Genomic DNA, 27,236 nt, shown 5'->3' on the forward strand with positions numbered 1-27,236 from the left:
TGCGGCCCCCAGATCCTAGTCTGACACTAACCACTATACAATACTGCTGCTGCTGCTGTTTTTAAACTTTCATGGGGAGGGGGAATTCTTTTGCTTCTCTTTCCCAAGAAGCCTTTGGTGCCTCTTGAAATCTATTTTGTACCTTCTGCCATCTAATCTAAAATCTGCAAACCCTTCTTACAGGTCCATTTTAAGACTCTGCTCCAGACTTGCAGGCTCAAAGTTCTTTTGTCATGCGCTGAAACATCGGCTTTGCTCCAGTCCCCTTTTGTTCGCTTGTACCAGTTGTCCAGCCTGATGAAGAACTCTGCAGATCTCGGAAGCTTGCCCATTGCTCCATGAGGGTTTTTTGTGGCTCCCAAAAGGAAGATATGGATTGGATTAGTGCTATTACAGAGAAGGGAGGTTGCACTAAGTGTCTGGCATCCTTTGGTTCGCTTCTCAGATCTGATGCCACTTTCTTTGCTCACTGTTTTGGATAATGGTTTGACATTGCATTTTAAGAACAACACTGTGGAAGTACAAGTTTTAAAAAAGGAAATCTCCATTGATCTCAACAGCGACCTCAGCAGGTGCAAAATCCTGTTGAAATCAATGGCATTTTTATAATGCAGAGGAGTTAGCCGTGTTAGTCTGTAGTTGCAAAATAGTAAAGAATCCAGTAGCACCTTTAAGACGAACCAACTTTATTGCAGCATAAGCTTTCGAGAACCACAGCTCTCTTTGAAAGCTTATGCTGCAATAAAGTTGGTTCGTCTTAAAGGTGCTACTGGACTCTTTACTATTTTTATAATGCTTAGCTTTAGATGGATCTCAGCATCGCCCCGCCCTGCCCCCACTGGATATAGATATTAGAATCAATAACCCCAAGGCCTGCTCCAGTTAAGCCCTCTGAACTCTCACTATGTTAGTCATGCACTTAATGTCCACAAGGTTTACAAGTACAGAGGCATTGTATCTCTGCACTCACAATCCATGACTACTCAGGAGTAGTCCATGGCCACTTCCCCCAAGGCTAGGGTTGCCAGCCTCCAGGTAGTGGCTGGAGATCTCCTGGAATTATAACTCATCTCAAGGCCATAGAGATCAGTTCACCTGGAGAAAATGGCTACTGGGGGGGGGAGGTGGACTCTGGAATTATGCCATGCTGAGGTCCTTTCCCTGCCCAAACCCCACTTTCTCCAGGTTTCACTCCCCCCCCCCCGCCCCGATCTCCAGGAACTTCCCAACTTGGAGCTGGCAACCCTACCCAAGGCATAGCACTGCCCGTGCAATCCGAGTAAACGCCCCGTTGCCCTCAAGCAGGACTTTTGGTTTAGGATTGCAAGCTGACCATTTTATGGCAGATCTCTGATGAGGGGCTTGTTTCCTGCCCCTGTCCCGGCCTGTCTGGTTTATTCCAAACAGCCCGTCTTTTCGACAAGCTCCATATTTCAAAACGGGTAATGAATGGGATTTAATTCGGCGCCAGCCCGCAGGCCTCCGGCTTCCACTCTCTCTTTGCAGGCATGCACCCCTGAGCATGTGAACGAAAAGATGCCTAGGTCCACTGCACGTTTTCTAAAGAAGTGGGGGGTGGGGAGCGTAGATGGATTAAAAACCGCGCCGATTAGTAAAGATAATGCATGATCGGGGGGGGGGGAGGCATTCAGAGACTGCTTATTCCACGCTCCCCCGCCTCCCCCCCCCATTTCCCCTCCAATAAAACTGGCAGCGCAGCGGTTGAGATCACGATACTCCAGCGCCTCGCGTTTAGAAGGATCCCTCTTTTTACAGCGTTAAATTACTTTTTGAGAACGGGGAGAAAAGAAAAAAGGGAAAAAAAACAGATGTTGGCAGCGGTGGGATTCGAACCCACGCCATCGAAATGACTGGAGCCTAAATCCAGCGCCTTAGACCACTCGGCCACGCTACCACTTCCTTACAAAGGGAACCCTGAATGATATATAAGTTAGAGGCCTGCCTATTTTTTCTAGTCTTTTTCACCAAGCTACCCATTTTGGAATGTATTTTTTGCCAACTAGTCGCTTTTGCACCGTGCCATTATTTTCGGTTCTCTGCTCGGCAACCGTCTAAAATGTTTCCTCTGAAAGGCGAAGGCAAATGCCAAAAAATAATGTCCATGCCTGGGTGGGACCTCCAAGATTATTAACAGTTTTCGGAGCGGGTTGGAGAGATCTCAGCTGGGGGGAGATGAGAGTTGTACTTACTTCCATTGCACAACGATGTGCGAAACGAAACAAGACCCTCCCCGCAGGCTTCTCATGAATTCAATGGCGTCCTAAATGCGGAGACTCTACAGTAAAGCGGTAGCCAGTTGTGACCACGAGGTGGCGCTCCTGCTCCAGTCCGTTTTCAGGAAGTTTCAAATTCCTGTTTTTGCTTCCAGTGTTTATTTTAACCGGTGCAAATAACAAGAAAACTAAAAGTCCATTTATCAGATGTTTTAGTAGCGGTGTTCATCTGCAATAGAAGAGCAAGATCCGAGTCCAGTAACATCTTAAAGTCCAACTAGATCTTTAAGGAGCTGCTGGACCAGAATCTTGCTCTTCTGATGTGTTATCCTTAAGCTAGAAAAATATAAAAGAAGGGAGGGGGTTCAATGAAAACAGTGGGGCTCTAAGGCTATGAAACGAGAGAGCATCCAAGGACACACACACACATTCCAACAATACAATCACTGGACCTAACAACAACAGCTATACCATCTCAGGCTCATTCACTTGCTCTTCCAACATTATATATGCCATCAAGTGCCTGCAATGCCCTTTAACTCTCTATATTGGACAAACAGATCAGTCCCTTCACAAAAGAATGGGCAAAAATCTGATAAAAAATAGCAATAGTCAAAAACCAGCGGAGGGACATTTTAATTTGCCAAGACATTTCATTGCTGACCTAAGAGTAGCAGTTCTCTAGAGAAACTTCAGAGGAAAATTACAACAGGAAATTGCTAAACTTGAGTTTATTTGCAGATTCAGAACAATGGGCCCCTGGGGTTGAATCAGGGGCACTGGATTTTTCTCCCACTGTAGATGCTAATTTTCTGCAGTTTGCACCCCTGCTCCATCAAGCTGTATTATAGCTAGTTTCCAGACACACTATTTTGCAATAACCCTTCCACCATCTGCCCGGATTATAAAGACTTCTATCTCTTTCCACTCCATGTATCTGTTGAAGGAAGTTTTGACTCTTGAAAACTCATACCTTGGAAATCTAGTTGGTCTTTAAGGTGCTATCAGACCTGGATCTTGTGTGTGTGTGTGTGTATGTTAAGTGTGGTAACGATTTATAGCAGTAATAATAGGAGATAATATCTTCCCAACTTCACTGCACTGATGTAATAAATGAAGTGGGAAATAAAATTTGGGGACTGCTTGAATATTATTATTATTGTTGCTGCTGTTTTTATTATTCCAGCTTTCTCCTTGGGACTCCAGGCAGATTTAAAAGGTAAAGGTGCAAGCACCGAGTCATTACTGACCCATGGGGGATGTCGCATGATGTTGCATCACGACATTTTCTTGGCACTTTTTACGGGGTGGTTTGCCATTGCCTTCCCCAGTCATCTACACTTTACCCCCAGGAACCTGGTTACTCATTTTACCGACTTCATTAGGATTGTAAGGCTGAGGCAGATTAAAAGCATAAAAATAATTTTTAAAAACTTTTGTTAGAATCTAGAATTGGACCTGATAACTAATCAGTAACCAACTGAGGGTCTATAAAGAGGGGGTGATACGTAGATTCTGCTTAGCACCCAATAGCAGCTGGGCCCATGGCATTCTGTACTAGGAAAATGCACAAAACAATTGTTTGAGGGATGTTCTTCTAGAGACAGCAAAGCTGAAGTGTTGCTCGGGAGGTGACTTTTGTTAGGGATAACATTTTTCCTACCTTGATGGGCTTGTTGCCTTAAACTCATGCCATGATTTGTCTTGAAGCTGCCACCACCTTCTTTGCTTCTAATGGAAACAGGTAGTTGCAGATGGAGGAACATTAATGTGTGGTGTAGTGCACATCCTGCTATTTCACATTATTGTGATAGGGTTGTGGTAGTCAACAAACATTGGTCAGGCGCAATCTTCCATACAAGGAATAAGGTTATTGTTTAGTGCATTGTATTCTGTATGCATTCGCACGTTGTTCTCCTTTTTGTAACCCAGTTGTTGCATTGTTGATGGTAGGTCTTACATGGTTGTCCTTTATTACATTTTTCCTAACTTTGCATCCCATCCTGACTGTCAAATGTTGCATTATGGTTTAAGAGTTTATATCTTTCTTTAGTAGCATTGCGTAGTTTTTTCTTATATTGTATTTTTCCTGGAGTCTCAGAGAGAAGGATGAACTTGAAGTAAAGATGGCAAGTCTTGCTTTGAATAGCCAGCAGCGGATTGCAGGTTGTTTCCCAGCATGAGCCCCTTTTGGCTTGTAGAACCGCCTAGGAACTGATACTGCAGAATAAACTCGGGGGTGTCTTTGTGTGTGTGTGTTTATGTTAGTTTGCGGCAGCAAATACCAAACAGAAGATTTGTGGATCCGTTTAAAGTCCAGTAAAATTTTATTGCAGCATCAGTTTTGGCAGCCGGCTTTGGTCAGATGTGCTTGCCTGCATCTTCGTAAAAGGCAGTGGGGGGAGAAAACCAAACTAACAGCAGGGCCATGAAATGCAGGGCAAAACTCCATCGTGTAAGATTCAGGTCTAATTGGGGGGGGGGGACCAGACAACTCACAAGCCACATTCCCCTCTTCCCCCCCCCCCCCTCATTTCACAGCCCCACAGCTTTTGTGTTTTTTCACACCACCTAGCCAAAACATCTGGACAGCGGGGGATCCACGCCCAGCATCTGCACAGGTGGGCTCTTCTCGCCCCCCCCCCATGCTGGCACCCGAACTTCCCCCGCGGAGCGTTCCTCTGCCGGGCCCGGCTGCGATCTTGGCTCGGAGCGCCCCCAAGGCGGCGGGCGTGCGCCTAGGCGCGGCAGCCGGCCGATCCCTCGCAGCCCAGCCGAGCGCGGCTCCGCGAGGAAACATCCCCGGCGGGCGCCTGCCTGCGCCGCTCCGCCTCCTCCCCTCCCTCCCGGCAGGCAGGGACTTCCTCGGCTGCCGCCGCGGCGCCTTGGGACGCGCCCCGGGGAAGCCTGAGCTCTTGCAGACGCCAGGCCGCCGCCGCCTCTCGGAGAGGCTTTGCAGCCGTGCGCGGCCGGGGACAGACGCCCAGGGCAGGAGCTGCGGGCGCCGCTGGGCGCGGAGGTCTCCCCAAGGTAGGCCGGGCGGTTGGCCTGCTCCCCTCCGGGTCGTGCCACGAGGAGCTCGGGCCTGGCTGGGCGGCGGGACGGGACGGGGACTGCCTGCAGGAGGCCGGGTCCGCCGCCTCTCCGCTCCCTCCCTGGCAGGAAAGGGAGACGTTGCTCGCTTGCGCGCCTTCGAGCCGGTTTTGCAGACACGTCGGAACTGGCGAGCCGCCTGGAAGCTTCCGTGTTCACAGGCAGGAGGCAGGGCTGGCCCCCGGGGAGGGGAGGGCGAGCAAAGGATCCCCCTCCCCAAAAACCCGGCATTGCGGGGCCGCAGTGGCCTGGAGCGCGGAGGTCCAGTGTGGGCAGAGGCACGGTCTGTTCTGAGACTAGGGTTGCCAGCTCGAAGTAGAGAAATTCCTGGAGATACAGGGGGTGAAACCTGGAGAAAGAGGGGTTTGGGGCGGGAAAGGACCTTGGCATGGCATAATTCCATAGAGTCCCCCCTCCAAAGCAGCCATTTTCTCCAGGTGAACTGATCTCTGTGGCCTGGAGACCAGTTGTAATTCCGGGAGATCTCCAGCTACTACCTGGCGGCTGGCAACCCTATCTGGGAATGGCCTTTGGGGCTGGGGGTGTTGTTCTGGCGCCCCCGCCCTCGTTCACCGCGGCATCTGAAAAGAGTCGGTTCCTCCTGGTGAACTTGTTTTTCTCTGGGGTGGCAGATGGGTGGCCCAGCGAAGAGGAGGGGTGTGAGCTGGCAGGCCTTTCCTTTGCAGCCCGGTAGAAGTGCCTTTCGTTCCAGACGCATAACTGCAGGGCAGCTAAAAGGGAAAACCGAAATTGGCACACCTTTTGTAGCCTTCAGGGTCCCACAGGTCTCTTTGTCTTTTGAGTAGAGCTTCGGTTTTTGCCCAGGATTTTACTGATCAGTGTAGCTGGACGGGAGACACATTTTTGTTCTTGTTACCTGTCCAAATTGACTGGTGGCCTGGGACGGTTCTTTCATTTGGAAACCTGTGGGGGCTTGGCTTGTTTGCTTGAGTCTGGGATGATCTGACAGACAGACAGACAGATTTATTGTATGTGGCCATAGGCCTTTACAAGTTCAAAACATATTTACAGCTCTAAAATGAATGATCTGCGTAGCACAGCATTGGCTCCTTCATTCCTGTTTTCTGTTTAAGGCCCCCTGGAATTTATCTATTTAAAAAGATGTCAAGATTGCTTTTTTTCCGAGACACTGAGTGTAGCGCCTTGCCACACGAGTTCGTGGTGAGGGTTGTGATCGCTCCTCCCCCTATGAGAGCTGAGTTAAAACTGAGCTGTGATCTTTATTATTTACAACAATTGCTTATACTCCCCGCTCCTTGACCCATAAAACCAACGGGTTACATTTGCAACCAACTCCCTAAAAAATCCAAAAGCATGGCCTGTTAAAAAAATCAATTAAAATCAGCATTAAAAAACATAAAAACCAGTCCCACCCATTCAGTAGCAGCATCTCTAGCAAAGACTGATATTATCCAGCCCAGTGGCATCTTAAAAGACCCACAACATTTATTTCAGGGTGAACTTCTGTGCGTTGCCTCTCACTTCTTCAGTTATGTGAAGGCAGGGGCACTCCTGTTCGAGTGATTAAAATTGGATCTCTTGGTGCCGCTTCTGTCTTTTGTGTGTGTGAATACAGAATTCTGTTGTTTTTGAACGAGAACCAGCATTGACGCCCCTGATGTCCAGTGTGGGTCGGAGACATTGCGCATGTCTTGGACCATCTTCCTCGTTCCCTGGGGGTGCTCTCTCCAGGCAAATATTTATCCCCATTTTCCTTGCTTTGAAATGCGCTCTCACACTCAGCGTGTTTGCCCGCTGTTCGGTGTTTATACCAGTGGGAGAGAAAGCCTTGGCATCTGTCCGGTTTCGTGCTGTCATAAAAGGAAAAGTAATATCGAGGGAGTTGGCAGATTGCACGGGCTGGGGAGCGCCTTAAAAGAGGAATGGACATTCCTTCTTCTAATGCATCGCAACACCGTCTATGAATTAGACACAGAATGTTCTGTATCTTTTCAGATTCTCATTTGCTAGCCTGAAATTTGATCATGCGAGGGGTGGGTGGATTTTTCCCTCTCCTGCCCGTTCAGCCTTTTCCCAATATGTTTGTGAATTCGTTGAAGGATACTGGAGTATGACATTTTAAAGGGGGGGGGCTCGATGGAAAGCTCCAGCACTCAAAGGGGGGGGCAGGAATTCCAGTAGGATGCTGCGGATTTTAGTACAGCCACGATTATGTAATGGAATTGAAGTGCCATAATTCATCCTAGGCAGAGATAATTTGAGTGCTCATCGATCAAGGGACTGTTAATATTTTTAGCACCACTCCATCCCCCACAACTTCTGCTAACCAGAATTCCAGCAATGCGCCCGCCAGCTGCTGCTTGTTCCTAAGGAGGACATTTTCCTGGACTGCTTGAATGCAGCGCGTTGATTTAGGGGCATCCCGATTCTCTTGATCAGCGGATCTCCATATCAGTCGCTCATGTGCTTCTTGGACTGTAGAGAGATACGAGATCTGAAACTGGAACAGATGGAGGACCAAAAAAAGAAACAGTCTCCCTCCCGCATCTTTTTGGCAAACACGGTCACCTGGGCAGAGTCTCTTGTTTAAAATTATGCAATACGGGCCATGCTGGGTTGCAAAAACAACATCCCGCTCAATTATGCAGACGTGTCGTTTTTTGGAAAGTGCTTGTGGAGAGATGGAAAGAAAGCACGTGATGTTCAACAGATCTCTCTGTTTAGATTCAAAGAAAGGCCTGCAGTGTTCCTCCAAGTTGTGATCAGAAAGCTAATTCTGTTGTTCTTCTTTTGCAATCGGACACTCTTTGCATGGATTGATTCTGCATGTTCTATGCTTTTTGGACTTCATACACTAATTTGATCTCGCTTAAAGCGCAGTCTGTTGAGTCCAGATGCAAAAGAGTACTAAATTTCTAATGTAAATGGGGAAAAGTCGTATTCGGATAGCATTGGCTGGAACAGTATGTAAGAAATTGATGCTATTTTTTGTACACAGTAGCAGGCCCATTGGGACTACTGTGTTCAAACCTGTACTGTGAACTGCAGTAGGGAAGAAATGCGAATTATCACAGCTGTTATAATAGTAATTGATTCCCATGACCCCAGAGAAGAAAAATGGCTGTTGTTTTCTCACTGTGTTTAATGCCAATTTAAAACTCAGCTCAGGTAACAATAGTAAAAGGGATTTTGTAAAGGTGATTTCTTTTGAGTAACTCTTATTTAATGTTCTATGATGTTGGGTAAGGGTTTTGGTGAACCTATGTGTGCTGTTAATTTATATTTAAGGGGTTGGGAACATAGTGTTTTGCAAACCTTCGTACAGAGTAGATAAAGAAAGCAGAAGGAATTTTTTCTCTCCTGAAAATACTAAGATTTGTAGGCACCCAGCAAAGTTAATGGGCCAGCAGATTCAGGACACACAAAAGGCGCTACTTCTTCACCCAAGATCGATGAAGTTGCGGAACTCATAACCACAGGATGTGGTGATGGCCGCTAGTTCATTCGGCTTTTAAAATGGGATCACACAGATTCTGGGAGTGCAGATTCTGTCAGTGGTTATTAGCCATGTTGGATAAATGAAACCTCCACAGTCAGGCGCAGTATAACCTTGAATGCCACGTTTCTGGGGAAAGCTGTGCTTGTAGTCTTTTCTGCTGATGCTGGATCAGATGGACAGCTGTTCTGATGGAGAACTAATAATCCCTGCCAAACTCCATGGTGCCAAATTGGTAGCACGTTAAGTCCCTGAACCTTGCGTCATTCCCAGTGGCACCCTCTGGCTGGTATAAGGAGGGAAACCGCTGTGTTACGTTGGGTTTTCAGAGAGCATAAAGTTCCACGGGCAAGGCTGAGGAACATGAGCAAGATGCAATTTTTGGGATTTACAACACAGACCCGTTCTTTGAGACCACTCACACTGCCCCAGTTCCTTATATACATACATGGTTTCATCTTCTTCTGTTGACAGTTTTCGCAAGATCTGTCTTATGTGTTCCATCCCTGGTGCGTTTAATCTTCTGTATAAATGTTTTTAAAAAATAAAATATTTTGAGTTGCCTAAACTGATTGAATACAATTTCGGTTTTGCTTCCTGGCTGTTTGCAACCAGGTATGGGAAAGAAGCTATCCCTTGGAGAATGTCCCTGGGATTGGGACAGGCAGTAACAAAGGAGGGGGGAAGCAGGCAGAATCGGTTTGGAACAGCAGCCCTCAAAACCACATTTAGAGAGAAAATAGCAGAGCAGGCCACGCTGGTTGCCAAGGCCAGAAAAAGTTGTTTCAAAAGATGTTGGTACGTTCCCAGCAGTGGTGATGTTCAGAGTGGACTTGGCTTATCTAATTATTTTAAAGGGTGGGCTCTGCCTGCCTCATTGTTATTATCTTGGAGTCCTGTGTAACTTTTTAGCTTGCGTTCTTAGTATTTATATGTGATAGGGCCAACAGAAAGCGAGAGAAACTTTTAGGACAAAATTGCCATTTCTTTTAACTTTAACTACAAGGTTATTGTTTTGTGATTATGGCTTGGCGAACTAGTTCGGATTTGGGTAGATGGACAGGACAGAGGTGGCCTCATTGAATTGGATGATGTTCCCAAGCTGCCAGAACTCTTACAGATTTATTTATTTTTAAGAACCTATTTCTTAAAGCCGTTAGAAAAATCCAGTAGCCATTGTTTCCAGTATGGAGTCTGTTTCTGTTTTTTTTTTTTAAATGAGTACACATGGTTCTTTCTACCTCACGCTTGAAGAGGGGGAAAAAAGTCAACAAATACAGGTCGATTCATGACCTGCAGCGTTCCCTGATTCAACTGTATTTGCAGGAAGGCAGCATGTAAATGGAAGATATAACAGGCATTTGGTGACTAAATAAATAATGCAGGTGTGTACATATTGCAGCACCAGCAGCCAAAATTGCTCCACCATGCAAAGTCCCACATCCTGAGAATCTTGGCTTTCATTTCCTTTCTTTTTATTTACAAGCTCAATTGACCATAGGTCTTATGCTGAATTACATAGTTACACCAATTGAAATTTAAAACATCATAAAATTGTTAAAACATAAAATCCTAAGAAGGATAAAACAAGATGAAATTTCCCAATAGAATATACATAGCATAAAATAGGCAGTAAAAGGTGGATAAAACCTAATGAGATAAAGTTATTCTAATACTAAAATCGCTAGACTTGTGCATTGGTTATAACCGAGAGCCCATTTGCAAATCCAGTAAATATACCCACTTCCATTTATAGTTAACATGATCTGCTCCTTTGATATTTTAAAGAGATCACTAGGCTTTCATTTTAAAAAAAGGCAAGAAGAGGCATGCTTCTAGTCCCCAAGAGATCAGAGAGTACAGGCAATTTCTATTGAAAGCCAGCTGTAGGAGAATGAGTGCAGTCCTCTGGAGGGTTATGCTCTTGAAGTCAATGACTTTTGAAGGGTGTAACTCTTCTTAGGATTGCCCCATCAGTAGAGCAAAGATGATGCAAAATGGCTTAACTTCAGTAAAGTTTATACCGCCTGCAAAACTTAGTGTTTCTTGCAGAGTTTGCATTGCTTGCCCTCCTGTTAAAAGTCAACAGTATTTGGCTGACCATTGTAATAAGTATCCTGTTGGAAATGCCAGAACAATCTTGGCTTCAATATGGGTCCAGATCTTGACAGATGGGCATTGCAAATGATCTCAAGATTTAACAATAGGTCCTTCTCTGTCTTTTGGGGGGGGCATAAGGAGGGGAACACTGTCACATCAGAGGACAAGCCCCACTCCAGACTCCTTAATGTCAGAGTTGGATTCTTGGGGTTTGTGAAGTCTGTTTAGTCGGCACCTGCATGTGGATGTTATGAGCCTAGAGAAAAGTACAGGGAGTTCTCAGGGCAGTAAACGGCTCTCTGCCAGTCCCGGCACGGCTCCTGCCTGTCAAGGAGATAAGGGTGGGAGCTGGACGTGTTTCAGAAACATTTCAGTTCTGCTGACAGCACAACGTTAACATTGTGCTTTGGGGCTGGGAGAGGAACGTGGTGTACTGGAATCTTCCTTGCTCGGAAGCCTTGTGGAGCTGGGGAAACATTCAGGGTCTACCGTTCAAGGGAGAACGTTCCCCAGGTAAGGCTATGCAAAAACTCTCTCTTTGTATTCTCTTGGTTTTAGAGTGGGAAACAAAAATAAGCAAACAGATCTTCCCTGCAACTGCACTCCCCCCACCGCAAGTAATTTATTTACTTTTTTGTCAGTTATTTCTTAGGCTTTAAGTGTTCCTTTTTTGTTTCGAGCTGGGGTTTGTCTCCTCTGTAGAAGTTAAGTAGGCCACTGTGGAGGTGCCAAATTTCCAGAGCAGCCTGCCTCAGCTATGGGACAACAAGAGGGCAGACTTGGCACATGTGGGGAGTGCATGTCGGCTGGCCAAAATGGTTCATGGTTCTAGGGGACAGCCCCGAGAGCCTTGGGATCTCTCTTGGCTGCCTCCGTGGTGCATTGACGTACGTGTAAAGGAGAGGAATTAATGAAGCTTCAGGCAGATATTAAAAATAGAACTGATTAAATCAGCATTCTCCTCAGCTCTTGGGCATTCAGTGGGTATTTGTTGCGCTGCTCAGCCTGTGATAAAGCACAAAGGAAGGAGGTGGGATTTGTATGTTTCCAGCCGCTATAACTACATCCTGTGGCAGTGAGTTCCACAAGTTACCAGGCCAGGCCTAGCATCAGGAACAGAATCTATAAAATAACACCTTAAGACTGGCCTACCCGAATCATTGTTGTTTTGTTTTATCCCTCTTTTACTTTGAAGACCTCAGAAGAACATACATGGAATACTACAGACAATCCTCTAGCAGTTGTGAGAATTTCAGAATGTGTGCTGGTGTTGTCATTCACATATGAGAATGAAGTGTGACATCACAGGGTTCTCTCAAGAGTCAAGACCACTTGCTCCCTTGAACCCACCTCTTAGCTAACATCTTTCTGACAGAGGCCGCGCTCTGAGGTGAGGTGGGTGGCAGCTAAAGGGCTCCCCTGGTGCCAAGTTTTAGATGCCTGGATAAAACCTTCTTTTATTCTCGCAGATATTTTGCTGAACTGTGTGTTTGTCTCTCACAGCTTTGCTTACTTGATAATTTCATAGCTACATCTCCCTTTTTAAAAATCTTCTCATTTGTTTTACTGCACTGTTTGTTTTTCTGCTTTGTTTTTACGGTGTAGATTGATATCCCCAGAATGTGATCTCCTGTTTTTATTTGGTGTTTTATTCTGATGGATATGGGATTTAATGACCCTGTCATAAACTGCCTTAGATGTTTATCTAAACACAGAGCATAGTGGCGAAATATTGTAAATAAATATCATACTTTGTTTTCACCAGGACTGCTTTCTTGCCTGGTATATTTGTAGCAATGCTATATTTTGTTTACTTGAATTTTTTTAGTCTAGTTGAAATAATAATCTGTGTATGTTTGACACCAGAGAACCATTTACAGTCAGACCATCTCTAATTTTAGCTAACTTCACAAAACATTTCATTGTACCAAATCAGAAGTGTTTACAGTTGGCCAGTGCTTGGTATCAGTGATAAAAGGAGATCCTTTGTTTCCACAGGATTTTTACAACTCTGGTAATACGTGTGACCCCGTGTCCCATTTCTGCCTGAAGAAGTGTTCTGTTAGATACAGAAGCTTGCACTTGACTTTTCTGCTAGAAATTGAGCTCCTGAAAGGTCAATTTCCCTTCTTTTTTTCTTGAAAAATTTGAATGCATGGAGTAGCCTTGAGGAAGTCTGTGCCTTGTAGATTATGGGTTTTGCTCAGCCATGAAATAGAAACAACAGTTGCCCACAGGAGGTCCTCCTCCCAATGTGTAGATAACTTGTGGAATTCCCTGCTGCAGGATGTAGTGATTACTGCTAGAACAAGGGGCTTTAAAAATGGAATTAGACAAATCCATGGAAGATGTTAGGCATGGCAGCTAAAGGGAAGCTTCAAGTCCAGGGGCGGTATATCTGCAAATGCTAGTTGCTGGGGGCAAAAATAAATCAGAAGTCCACTGGCACCAGAAATTCTAACAAAAATTTACTCAAGGTAAGTAAGATTTTGTGGAATTCAACCCACTGCATTTGACAGAGTGAATTGTCAGTCCACAAAAGTTTATGCTGAAATAAAATGTGCTAGTTTTTAAGAGGCCACTGGACATTTGTTTGATTATATGCCATATCCTTTTAAAAGATATATGCAGTTTGCAAGCCAGGGTGGGGGGAGCAAACAGAGCTCTTCTGGTTGTTCTTGCTTCCTTCACAGTAAGGTGGAGCAGATGATGCAAACCACAAGTACAAGCTTGATAAATACAACGCGTTGTGATGCCTGGACCTGCCCTCCCGGTTAGGACTACTGTTGGTCTCCCAGGAAGGCACGGCCAGAATAGAAGGAAAGCAGTATTAAGAAATTAGCTGTAACTCCACCACGCATGGAAACTTGGACAAAAAGGCAGTTTGATCCAGCAATAAAAAGGGAAGGGGGATCTCATTTAATAGATGAGATGCAGACATGAAATACAGTAGTATTGGGTCTGATTTTTAAAAAGTTTGTGGAATATAATATAAAACTTACTTTATCTGTTTGGATGATGTTCCCTTACCCTATGCTTTGTTTCAGTGTGTATTCAGATATCTTGCTCGTTTTCTGCAACCCTCTACTTTAAATAGGGATAAAAAAGAGGATGGATTTATGACAGGGAAAGATTGTTTTGATGGTATATTTATTATATATATATTTAAAAAACAGTATCTTTTATTTAAAAAAATAGCTGTTTTGCAGAATGTAACAAATAATCTCTTATTTACTTATTTGAGTTTGTTAAGATCCTGCTTTTCTGAGGAGGGCAAGATACATGGTTCCCCCCACCACACACACTTTATCCTCACAACAACCCTGTACATTAAGCAATGCTGAGAGGAGAGTGAAACTCTACCAAAGTCACCCAGTGAACTTTGTGGCCTTGCTGGGGATTTGACTGCAAATATCCTTAACCTAAATAAACTGCATTTCAAAACAACAGGCCATCACTCAGTGTTAGAGCTACTGGGTTGGCATGTGGAAGATTCCAAATTAGATCGCCAGGAAATCTGGTTCTGTTATCTGGTTCTGTAGGTCTGTCTATTCTATTTTTATTTCACCCTTTTGCCAGTGAGCTCAAGTTGACAGACATGATTCTTCTCCATTATTTACACCTAGGTTAGATAGGTAAGAAAGATGGGCCGTTTCCACACTACTCACCTTCATCCGGAACAAAAAAACACGGAAAATAGCATCTTCTCGCGCGAGTTTTGCACAACATAGCGCAAAACTTGTGCGAGAAGACGCTATCTTCCGCCTTTTTTTCCGCGACGTTCCGCAGCGTTCCGGATGAAGGTGAGTAGTGTGGAAACGGCCATTGACTGGCCTGTGGTCACCTATGGCTAAACTGGGATTTCTTTTAGCATTCACGCTCCCTCCCCCCGACTTTTAAATAAGAAACTCATTTTAATCCAGTCCTGTTTGCCAGGTCCCTCCATTCGTAATACTGGCTGATTCAACCGGCCCATGTACCAAGCAACTCTCCCACAAACATGGCAGACGAAGACCTCATCTTCCACATGGAATGCCTCGATAATGCCAAAGTAACAAAACCGACCCCTGGAAATTACCACGATGGCGACAGTGAGGAAGAAGATACATACTACATCTGCCCTATAACAGATGACCCCGTCTTGATCAAGACTGCAAATGACAAAGTCACCAACTACTACAGCAATTTGGTCAAAAACGATCAATTTTCTTCCAGCTCTTCTCCTAGAAATTCTTTCCACTTCAAGGTAGGCCTTGGTCTCTTGTAAAGCTGTAGCTGATTTGCTTGAAGGGCAAGGCCAAAGCTTCCTTAACCTGCTTCATTTCTGATACCTTGTGTAGATGAAAATTACAGCTTCGGTGTGTGGTATTAGGACCTGGTCTGCCCCTTCATTTGACCTGAACCTTCAAACTGATTTTTGGACTTTACTCTGCTTGTGTTCTTGTGGTATGCAGGCTGGTGTTTGCAGAGGTAAACCCCGTGATACTCAAAGCAGAGCTGTGCATTTGTGGCACATACTGTACTCATGGCAGTGAACAGCACAGACCTCCCATGTACTTATGATTGGGAGTAGACAAATTGCCCCTATTTTGTTTCTGTGCGTTGTCATTGTGTACCGTTTCAGTCTTCCTGTTTTCATAACTACTCTTGATGGCAATTTTTTGTTTTCGCATGAATTCTGTGCAGTGTATGTACTGTATACATGCAGTGTGCACCATTTGTACATACAATGGATAACACTGGTTTATCGACACACCAATATAGCTATTGAGGCACAAATGCATTTATTTTATTAAGGCTGCTAGCAAAAATCCTGGATTAGATATTGCCTGGTAAAGCTAAGTGCAGAATTAAAGCATTGTAGGGTATTGGAAGAATGTGATTCAACTGTGGGCCTTCTTTATATAAAATATTAAGAAAATCCTCAACCATCTGTATTTGGGTGGCGGTTTTAAACACAAGGTTGGCAAGACAGGAATTTTGGGCAGAAATTCAGTGGTGACGGTGAAGACCTAAGCGGGGACTAGAGTTTTTTCTCTCAGTTTAAGAGCTGAGACAGTATCTTTGCACCTGTGTACAGTATTTATGATAATTCTTTAAGTGTCTTTGCATCAACATTCCACCGGCCAATTTCCCTCCTTTCCAGCTAACAGTTTCACTACCTTCTGGTGGAGTAGATAATAACTTGTAAACTCTATAAATTGTGGGGGTGGGGGAGTCTAAAACTAATCACCTACTAGATTTTCTTAATATTATTAGGGGAGTGGATATTTTTGAAAAGTCCCCATTGTGTGGCTTTGACATGTTTTAGTTCAAATGTTCATTAGCTTTGGTGTAAACATGTCTTCTGTTTAATGTTTCTCATGTATGTCCTTTAGAATGGCACGCCGCAACTTGCTAAGCATGGCTGTGTGGTTGACCGTAGCCGGGTAGGTCAAAACTGAATGCAATGATGTTTCTCAAAGATTCTCGTAGGGTTTTTTTTTAAATTACTTTAATTCCCAACATTTAAACCGAAGAGTTCAGACAGCAAAAATCAGCAAAGCACCATGCAGATTTGTATCAATTGTTTGATTCTCGCATGCCCAGTACTGCGCATCCCCATCATGTCATGCTTGTGGCGGTGGAACCTTTCCACTCACCACACATCCATGAAACCATGCAGAGAATGTGGTAGTTTGAAATGTGCATCACTCTGTTCCCATAAGCTTCCATTTGCGTGGAATTTGTCAGCTGGGGGTGATGCTGGTTCTGGAGCAGTCTTGGGAGACAAAGATATGCACACCCTTTCCCACAAACATCAGCCATGCTGCCTCTCTGCAGAGGAGTTGCTTGTCATGCCCGATGGTGAAGCCCATTCATTTCAATGGACATAGACGGGTGTTACTCTGCTTAGAATAGAATACGTCTTGTTGGGGTTGACTAGTTGCATGGTGGGTCTTTCCTGCATAATTGACATAGAAGCATTTCCAGACATAGAGCTGATTCTGTGATCAAGACATGTACTACCAGTCCTTCCTCTCCACCCCACCTCCCCAGCAAGATCTTTTGTTCAGTTATGTGAGAGCTATTCACGGAAAAAACAGTTTTTCTAAGTGAACAAGCCAGTAGATCAGCATGCTGGTTCCTGGATGTCTTGGAAAGACCTACAGACAGGGTATGGAGACCCAGCCTCCCCCTGTTATTCAGTGGTGTTATGCTGCCTTGGAACATGGAGGTTCCATATAACCGTCACAATTCATGGCCGTTAATGAACACTGCTGTTCAGTAATCAGGAAAAAGATGATCTCAGCACCAAAACCCAAAATTTTACCAAGCACCAGAAAATGATTTTGTTCTCTCTCTCTTTTGCCCAAGCCAGGGTTGAAAGCTTTCCCCTAGCAACAGCATTTTTCTTGAAAGAAATGGCAGTTTCTCTGAAGTTGTAATATTCATCTGTATCCCTTATAGACTAACATCTGCTTTGGCTGCATGGGGACAGCTTTGGCATTTAGGGCTAACATGTTAAAAGAGGTTTTCTTTTTCGCATTCTTAATGCTGCGGTTGCTTGGATTGGCTTTCTAAATAAATGCATTAAGAGCATGCATCAGCTTGATTTATAGTGCTTTGAAATTCATATAAGTACATGAAAAGGGCTGGTTACCAAATAAGGATGAAGACAAGGGAAGTCAGCAGATAATGAAATTCCCTGGAGGAGAACCTGATAAACAGGGCCAAGTTAAGGTGAAAAGCTGTGATCCAATCCCCCAGAGTGCAATCTGACCTGAGATACAGCTATATTAAAGGGGAGGGCTAGTTGGGTTGGAGTACAGGGAGTGGGAGGTGTAATTCTTTCCATTTGCACCATTTCTCTTACTCAAGCCACCAAGTATCTTCCCTGCTCCATCTGCCAGCAAAGAAATAGTCTTCTCTAAGGGCATAGCCACCTGGGGTAGTTGCAGTCAGGAGAAATGATACTGGAGCATAGGTAAAAATCACTTCCTCCCAGCCACAGTTCTGATCCACAGTTACTTTTTCAAGACTAAACAACATGTCAGCTAGTTTAGGGCTTAAGCCAAAATCCCCTGTGGCTTTTTTGGCCCTTGAAAAGGCACAGGGTAGTGGTAGGGAGTACCTAAACCTGCCACACTACGGGTACTTGCAGCATTTTAAAATTGTTTAAAATGGTGGAAACATCTATGGATCGGACCTGTGAACACTGTCACATCTAGTTTGGCTCTTAGAAGTGGGATGAAAAATACATCAGGATGATTGCTAGTTGCCTGGGTGGGCATTTTTTAAATAACTTGGTAGCTTTTTTTACTTCTGCAGGAAGCTTGGAAACATGCAATTGAGAAAGCAAAGCACATGCCTGACCCTTGGGCAGAATTTCATCTTGAGGACATTGAAACAGAACATGCCACCCGGTACAGGTCTGTACCCCTTTCTGAATCCAATATTGGTGTTGGGTGCACTCCCCTGGCTTTATGGGTACTTATTTTTTTAAAGCAAAAAACAGGTACATCTGCTGATTTATTTACTTCATTTATACCCCACTTTGTCCCCAATGGGAACGCAGAGTGGCTTATATCAGGGCTCATTTTGAAGGGAAACGCTCAGGAACGCAGTTCCAGCAGTTCTCCAAAAAAGTCACATGTCAGGTGGCCCTGCCCACCTGATTTTTGGCCCTTTTGGGCCCATTTTGGCCTGGATTGGGTCCAAAATGGCCACGATTGGGCCTAAAACAGCCAGGATTGGTCCCAAAATGGCCAGGATTGGGCCTCTTACGTGTGGTGGATCACTCTCCCGCTCAGCAGCAGCCCAATCCTGACCATTTTGGGCCCCTTTTCAGCCATTTTTAGCCCCTTTTGGCCATTGTGGGCCCAATTTCGGCCCTGAATGGCCAGGATTGGGTCCAAAACAGCCAGGACAGGTGAGGTCAGTGGGTGTGGCATATGCAAATCAGTTATGCTAATGACACACTTCCGGTGATGGCAAGGGGTGTGGCATATGCTAATGAGTTATGCTAATGAGTTCCTGCCGCTCTTTTTCTACGAAATGACCCCTGGCTTATATCATTCTCCTTTCCTCTGTTTCCCCCTCCCAACAGTCCTTTGAGGTAGGTTGGGCTGAGCATGTGTGAACCCAAGGTCACTTGGCAAGCTTCCGTGGCTGAGTAGGGATTCAAACCCATGTCTCCCAGATCCTAGACTGACACTCTAGAGGCAGAGTAATAGTAGCGAGAGGTTTTCTAAGGAAGGGTCTGGCTTCCCATCAAACTGAGATTTGCTTTGGAAAAAGCATAATTATCATGTTGCTGCTGGAGCATTTGACAGTGCGGCTAATTCGCTTTGAGGTCATAGTGGGCCTGAACAGATCTGGGGACCAGGGCCTTATTGGTGTGGCCCCTCTCTCTCACCATACATCAGTGTCATGAGAGTCTCTGAAGTCTGCTGTCTTCTTGCATTGCTGGTATAAAGTGAGGAGCCTCAGGCCTTGAGGGGCAGGACCCACATTCCCCACTCCAGTAGCTTCCTTCCTGAAAGTGGAGACAAGGGAATTGATGAGGGGAGGAGCTGCAGAGAGTGTCTCTCCCCCATGACCTCTCACAGTATCCTGGGAAGGACTTGGTGCTGCGACGTTTCCCACGCCATCAGTGTGACATAGGCAAGGGTATCTTAGTTGTTTGGAGGTGACTGAATTGCTATGCAGTTGAGAGTTAAGGGGAAACATGGGAGAGCTTAGAACTGACATTCTGAAATTTCTGAGCGACTTGTACTAAATTTAACTTCCAGTATTGCCTATGGGCCAGATGCTTTATGGGTCAGAGAGAAAGATCTTTTAAGCCTGGCAGGATATGATCTGTGTAACTCATGCCAGGTAGCACCCTCTCTGCTGTGTTTTACACTTCAACATTTCTGGACAGTCTTCAAGGGTGGCTGCACATAAAAACACGTTGCGGTAGGAGTAGGCACACTTTTCTCTGAACCTCGCTTATTCTTATTATCTAGCATATGTCATCCATTTTTCCCCTTCTGTTATCTCTTCCATCTATCCATCTATTGTTGGTTCTCGAAATATTTGCATTTTGATTATTTAGGCTGTGGTGATAAATGTGCTTATTGCAGAATTCATGTGCTCTAACCCAATAAGGAAGAACATGCCTTAAAATATTTTTTTTAATTTAGAAGCTATAAATAGTGTAGCTGCTTGGTAACACACTGTGCCGTTCTTAAAATAGCTTTTTTTTTCCTCTGGTGTGTGCTGGACTATGTATGCCTAGAATGTAAACCTTTCACTCTCCAGCGTACGTGCTGAGCGCTAATGCTCGGGTATGATCCTGAAGTGCAGACATGACCTTTGCTCCCTCCTATGTGCTGTGTACACAGAAAGGAAGTGTGTGTTCAGCGTTTGTGATATTTGAGAGAGAAAAAAAGAGGAAAGCCTCCAAACATCATCCAAGGGCTGCCGGCCGCCATGGCAAAACATCCAACAGGGCTGATGGCCATAGGTTAGGGTGTCCCCTGCCACTCACTCCATAGCGGGGGGTTGTATATTCCGGTGACCCATCTCACAAGCTGCTTCGGTCTGATACTTGAAAAGCAAGAGCAGTGTAATAAATATCTGGATGCCGCAGAGGGGGTCATATGTTGCCGGAAAGGGCCACTGTCCATAGAATCATAGAGTTGGAAGGTGCCATACAGGCCATCTAGTCCAACCCCCTGCCCAGTGCAGGATCAGCCTAAAGCATCTCTGACAAGTATTCATCCAGCCTCTTCTTGAAAACTGTCAGTGAGGGGGAGCTCACCACCTCCCTAGGCAGCTGATTCCACTTTTGAACTACTCTGACCGTGAAAAAGTTCTTCCTAATATCCAGCCGGTACCTTTGTGCATGTAATTTAAGCCCATTGTTTCGGGTCCTACCCTCTGCTGCCAACTGGAACAGCTCCCTGCCCTCCTCCAAATGACAGCCTTTCAAATACTTAAAGAGAGCAGTCATGTCCCCCCTCAATCTCCTCTTCTCCAAACTAAACATTCCCAAGGCTCTCAGCCTTTCCTCGTAGGGCTCAGTCTCCAGACCCCTGATCATCCTCGTCGCTCTCCTCTGCACCCTCTCGATTTTGTCCACATCCTTTTTGAAGCGAGGCCTCCAGAACAGCACACAATACTTCAGGTGTGGCCTGTCCAAGGCAGGATAGGGAGGGGCTATGACCTCCTGCGGTTTTGACGCTATGGCCCCTTTGATACAACCCAGAATTGAATTGGCCTTTTTTGCCACCGCATCACACTGACTGCTCATATTTAGTTTACAGTCCACTCTTACCTCAAGATCTCTTTCACATATACTACTGCCCAGAAGTGTGTCCCCCATCCCTCCCTCTGCTGATTTCTTCAAGGGTGGGATGTGCATCCTACTGAAAGCAGTGGGCGGTGTCTACATTTTGGTGCACATCCCACTGAAAGCAGTAGAGGGCATCCCCAGATGGTTGGGTGTAGGGCTCAGTCCAGTCCTCAGCATGGTACAAATAGGGGGGGAAAGATCCAGACCGATTAACTCGAGCTGGGTTGAGCAAGAGTGTTCAGACCACACCTGCTTGGGAAAGGATGGAGTGGGGAGGGAAACTAGCTCGTTTAACTTGGGAGGAATCGAGATGGACGTTGGCAAGTAGCTTTGGCAACCCACAGCAACCCCTCAGAGACCTAATGACTCTGCTTAAGCAGTTAATGTATTCCCCTGAATCCATCCTCGTTCAAGAGCCATGATCTGTGAAATGAATTCCCTTGTGCCGCTAAACCATTGGGCATGTACTTTTCGTTTGGCAGGTACAACGCTGTTACTGGGGAGTGGGTCGAGGATGAGGTTCTGATCAAAATGGCTTCGCAGGTGAGCGGAGAGTCTGGTGTTTTCCTAATAACACGTAGCTCTGCCATGAGTTGTTTTTTGAAGCTCTGCAGAGAGTTCATTGCATTGTGGGAAAGTTGCATGCATCTGGGAGAATTTATTTCCACAAAACATGGAGGAAGTGCAGATTTTTTTCCCCCCAACATCAGTCAAGCTTCTTGGAAGTTCATTATATTTCTGTTTCTTTTCTAGCCTTTTGGCCGTGGTGCAATGCGGGAATGCTTCCGGACGTAAGTGAATTTCTTGTAGGGTTGCTTGGTTTTAGGTTGTTGTGGGGCAGGGGATCCTTTTAAGCCGAAAGCTCCGTCTGTTTTCACACAGCATGACACCTTGCACATTGGGGAGGAAGAAGAAATCTGAGAAGTAATGGTACAAATTATTTCTTCTCTCTGTACTCTCTTCATATTCAGAATTCATTGCCACAGAACGTGCTGATGGCTGCTAGCTTAGATGGCTTTTAAAGGAGATTCTACAGGTTTGTAGAAGGTCTATCAACAGCTGGCAGTCATGATGGCTAAATGGAACCTCCAGGTTCAGAGGCAGTGTACCTTTGAATGCCAGTTGCTGCCTTCCTCCCTTGTAGGTAGGCATGTTAGCAATATTGCTTGTACTGGGGGAGAAACAGAATGCTGGATTAGATGAACTTGGGCCTCATCCAACAGGTATAGTTTTACAAAAGAAATGGGTGTTACAAAAGAAATAGGCGTGGTGGTGTTTAAATACACCATGAGATTCTGGCATGGAAGTAGCCTTGGTTGTGCAATCCCTGTAAGGTCATCATAATGTGACAAATGTGAGCATTCCCACAGGCACATGTGCTACTAAGAAACGGCCTGCTGCACCTTCCCAGCCCCAGTACATGTAACAATCGATTACCGGATATGCTTTTACCATTGGGCACTGTGCAAGAGACCTTCTGAGTGGATCATGGCCGTAGGAAAGAACTGTCAGTCTCCTATATCTCTGCATGTAATGGCATTTTATATATTTATATATATTTGTGCTAGAATCACTCCCTACCTCACTCCATTACCCAGTTTCCAGGTTGATTTGCAAAATCCACCAGTCTTTACCTGATCAGCCTACTGGGCTGGGCTAGCTTTGCTCCCAGCAGCAAGAAAAAGCTACAGTATGGTGAGTGGTGACACAGCTTGGTAGCAGCAAAGGTGTGACCGAGCACCATTAATGCTGCACCTCTGGTCTTCCCAAGTACAGCGCCTGGTTTCTGCATCATGTCTATTTCCGTGTGATTTCTCTCTCGTTGCAGGAAAAAGCTGTCCAATTTTTTGCACACACAGAACTGGAAAGGTGCCTTTAACTATGTGGCCAAGCGGTACATTGAGACGGTCAACAGGGACGTCTATTTTGAGGACGTGCGGCTCCAGATGGAGGCAAAGCTGTGGGGGGAAGAGTACAACCGACATAAGCCGCCCAAACAGGTACCTTGCTCAAGCCAGCAAGCAGAAGTGAGAGAAAACATTCCCCGGGGGAGACTGAATCTGTCCGGAGAGTTTTAAAAGCCACTCTGGTGAAACTGAGCTATTATACTCTTTTAAAGCAGGGCTTCAGAAGAGGACCTCAGCCAGTGAGATGGATAAGAGCTGATCTGTGCAGTTGTGCAGCTCCCATGAATTTCAGCTTGCACGGGTGATATTTTTGGCAGACTGGATCCCAAGAGTAGAATGTAGCCCGTAGTGCTGGAGAAACAATTGCCCCCTTTTTGCCTACCCTTATAAACAGAAACCTGAGTTGTTTGCAAGTGAATTCAGCGTGCTGTATCATCCTGCCAAAATGGCTTGCGGGTCCATGCTCATTCTGCACCTGTTTAAAGAAACCGCTCCTTAAAACTGTTTGCTTTTATCAAGAGACTTTGCTTGGCAGGAGTTTGTCTAACCCGCTCCCCGTTGTGTTTGATCGGGCTGTGCCATTTGTCAAAAATGTCTCACTTTCTTCCCCAGGTGGACATAGTCCAGACCTGCATTATCGAAATGAAGAACCGGCCAGGCAAACCCCTGTTTCACCTGGAGCATTACATCGAGGGCAAATACATCAAATACAACTCAAACTCAGGGTTTGTACGAGACGACAACATTCGCCTCACCCCACAGGTAAGGCTTCCTTGGGCACAAGTTTGCAGCTCCACTTGAACCTACCTGCCACTTAAGATTGGCCTCTGCTGCCTGCACCTGAATATATATACCGCCCAGAGCCCCTGGGGATGGGCGGTATATAAATTGAAATAAATAAATAAATAAATAAATAATCAGTGAGCCTGTGCAGTTCAGGGATTTTCTCACTGGTCACCTCCAGTCTTTGGAACTCCTTGCCACAAGATGCCTGTCTCATCACTTCTTTCTTAGCCTTTTTGGTGATCAGTTTACAGCTGATTTTTTAATTACAGTGCACACTAACTGATTGGTTGCAATGTTTGGATACACAAACCATAGTTTGTTGACTGGTGTCCCCCCACAAATAGCCACGGAGACAGCATTATAGAAAAGATGTCCTCCATGGTTGGAGAAGCGAGAGAAGCAAGAAGGGTTTGTGCAGTCAAACCAGGGTGTGTTGCTTACATCAACCAAAGTTTGCTTCACAGATGTCTTGTAGAAAGTGTCTTGAATCCATCCGAGAGGTTACCTGCTGCTAACATGGTGCTGTGTGATACCCTTTTGTGTGGGAAACAGCTCCCAAGGAGAATGAGTTAATTTGAGCCAGTAGATCCCACCTTCTCATGGGGGCGGACTTGTGCCCACGTGGAGAGCTAGGTCACGTATGTGGCATCCTCAAGTGCCGCTCCTGTCTTGTGGTGGTGACTGAAGTGCAATGAGGACAGCTGACCTTTAGCTGATGATTCCCCCCACCCAGGCTTTTAGCCACTTCACATTCGAACGATCTGGGCACCAACTGATCATCGTTGACATCCAAGGTGTCGGAGACCTCTACACGGACCCTCAGATCCACACGGAGAGCGGCACAGACTTCGGAGATGGCAACCTAGGTAAAAACCAGCCTGATGTTTTGTGGCCCTGATGGTTCATTGAGAAAGGGCTGATAGATCTGAGACTGACTCAGAGGAGAGACATCACGTCACATTGCAGCTGTGGCATAACAGAGCTTTGATGCTACGTTTTGTGTTGCAAACTGCCTTTGGGGAGGGAATAGTTTTCGTCAGCGAAGGGGCAGGCAGTCAGGGAGTGCTAAATCCTTTCCCTGCCATTCACTTTTGAGGGCCAATGTGGTGTAGTGGTTGGACTTGGCTACAGGAGACTTGGGTTCAAGTCCTCATTCTGTAGAAGCTCACTGGGTGACCTTAGGCCAGCCTCTGTCTGTCTCTCTCTGTCTGCCTAACCTAACTCAAAGGATTGTTGTGAAGATAATATAGGAAAAGGGAAAGTGATGCATATTACCATAAGTTCCTAGCTGGAAAGGCAGGGTAGAAATGTACTCGCTAAATAATTATTCTTCCATTGCTGCATGCATCAAATTTGTTACCAAAACCTAGCATGGGATAAAAGCTCAATATTGCATCTTTGGGAGCAGTAGCCATCATAGCCATTTCTTTGTGTGCACATCAGAATGACTCTTTGTAAAGATGTTTCATAATGCTACATAAACATCAGGAATGCAGCATTTTAGAGACTAGGGACGTTCCGAGAGCCACAACGGGGATGATAAAGCATGCGCAGTTCCCTGCAGAGGATTTAGGGCTTTGCATATTGAAATGATTTCTCCACAAGGTGTCTTTTAATATCCCTAGGTGTTCGGGGAATGGCCTTGTTCTTCCACTCTCATTCATGCAACAAGATCTGCAAAAGCATGGGCCTCATGCCTTTTGATCTCTCCGCCAAAGAGAACGATGCTTTGTATCGAAGTAATAAGCTCCTTGTAAGTGTTTTCCTGCAAGATTCCTTGAACAGCAAGACTTTGGCCTTTTTTGGGGGGGCAATAGTTTATGGGTTTTATGAAATTGCAAACCTCTAGAGGGGGGAAAACACTGAACTGGATGGCAGAAACACCGAATATGATTAATAATCACTTATATGTAATAGCCAAGGGCTGGCTGCTGTGCAGATAACAAAACCCACACAATGGGGCCATGCCAAAGTTACTGCTTCAGGGTCTGTGAACTGATCTTTAAAACATTATAAGTGTATGTGGGGAGAGCAGAAGAAAACTTAAGTCACAATGTTTGTATATGTGCAGAAGTTAAATGCCACAGCTTGGATGGCATTGTGCCTTGGAGTTCCAGCTGTAATGTATACCAAGGCACGTGTCTGGGGATCTGATGCATGAGGCAGTTCCAGGGATAAGGGGCAGCAAGGGAGAAAGGAGGGAAGAGGGCTTTTGGGTAGCTGAGAGAGGGTGATGGATTTGGAGGAGTTACAGGCCAGAATCTGTCATGCTTTTGAGAGCCGACAGTGATTGTCCAGGATCTACTTCATCCTGGCTGATTCCACACATGTTGGATAATGCACTTTCAATGCACTTTATCAATCGTTTGAGGTGGATTTTTTGTTCTGCACACAAAAAATGATCTATAAAGGGGATTGGAAGTGCATTATCCAGCATGTGCGGAATCAGCCACTGTTAAAAGAATGGGAAAGGGTTGAAGTCAGAGCAAACTCCTCCCACAAATTTATTTATTTACTTCATTTGTAGTCCACCTTTCTCATAGAAAGGTGGACTACAAGGCAGAGTACATTTTTTTAAAATGATAAAAACCATAAATACAATTAAAAATCCATGCCCCCCCCAACTACCTAGAAAATGTTCACACACATTAAAACTGGGGTCCCCCAATATTGTCTTCCCAAGGAATCAGCACGGACAGTCGTGCGAGGCACGGAAGAGAAATGCGGCAGTGCTCGAGTGAGAACAATCTCAGGCAGCCGCCCTCCTCTGCTTTTCCGTTTGTCTGAAAACTCTGGAGACGAAAGTATGAGTGATGTGGCTTTCGATTCGTTACCCTCATCTCCTTCTTCAGCAACGCCCCACAGTCAGAAAATTGACATGCTTCGTAAGTGCTTTTTTATTCTATGTTATATCCTGGCCTGGCCAGTACAACAGCCTGTGTTTTTGTTCTCCCATAAAGTCACCTTGAGGTGGGAGCTCTTCAGTCTTCTCAGTACCGCCTCTTTCCTCTCTTCCTGCCTCTCCCCCCCTCAAGGCTGATCTACTCCGATGTGTTGTGAGCAGGAGGCTGTGATTATGTTAACTAGCTCAATGGCTACAAAGCTGGTAAAAAAAAATGGCTACAAAGCTGGTGTGAGATATTTGTGGGCCTGGGCAGTTTAATAAAACTCTACATTCCAGTTTTCAGAAGCAACTTTATTACTTCATTTATGGCTTGGATACCGTGGGCTTTGAAATGGCATGTTGCTGGTACAGATCAAGCAACAGTAACTGATAGATGGAGCTTAGTGCAGCGGTACCCAATGTGGTGACTCGG

General features: G+C 45.3%; 1 protein-coding gene and 1 non-coding gene across 14 annotated transcripts in view; one reads left to right on the top strand and one right to left on the bottom strand.

The window, feature by feature from the left end:
* Positions 1–1,833: 1,833 nt before the first annotated feature.
* Positions 1,834–1,915, bottom strand: TRNAL-UAG (transfer RNA leucine (anticodon UAG)). The gene has a single exon. It is a non-coding gene; the product is annotated as a tRNA-Leu (tRNA).
* Positions 1,916–5,082: 3,167 nt separating this feature from the next.
* The window catches only part of EEF2K (eukaryotic elongation factor 2 kinase), a 37,746-nt gene continuing 15,592 nt past the window's right edge, over positions 5,083–27,236 (top strand). For 2 of the 13 annotated variants that reach the window (XM_054992548.1, XM_054992551.1), the window contains exons 1-12: positions 11,296–11,418; positions 12,101–12,295; positions 12,904–13,021; positions 14,842–15,151; positions 18,217–18,317; positions 21,709–21,769; positions 21,980–22,017; positions 23,055–23,226; positions 23,746–23,895; positions 24,653–24,785; positions 25,545–25,672; positions 26,603–26,804. In XM_054992548.1, the coding sequence (XP_054848523.1) occupies positions 14,906–15,151; positions 18,217–18,317; positions 21,709–21,769; positions 21,980–22,017; positions 23,055–23,226; positions 23,746–23,895; positions 24,653–24,785; positions 25,545–25,672; positions 26,603–26,804 (1,231 nt within the window). In that variant the 5' untranslated portion in view covers positions 11,296–11,418; positions 12,101–12,295; positions 12,904–13,021; positions 14,842–14,905. Of the gene's footprint in view, positions 5,265–11,294; positions 11,419–12,100; positions 12,301–12,903; positions 13,022–14,828; positions 15,152–16,283; positions 16,335–18,216; positions 18,318–21,708; positions 21,770–21,979; positions 22,018–23,054; positions 23,227–23,745; positions 23,896–24,652; positions 24,786–25,544; positions 25,673–26,602; positions 26,805–27,236 lie in introns of those variants that run through there. The other 11 variants (XM_054992539.1, XM_054992541.1, XM_054992540.1 and 8 more) reach the window with 11 other exon arrangements.

The sequence above is a fragment of the Eublepharis macularius genome, chromosome 12 (genome assembly GCF_028583425.1).
Source record: "Eublepharis macularius isolate TG4126 chromosome 12, MPM_Emac_v1.0, whole genome shotgun sequence".
NCBI lineage: Eukaryota > Metazoa > Chordata > Lepidosauria > Squamata > Eublepharidae > Eublepharis > Eublepharis macularius.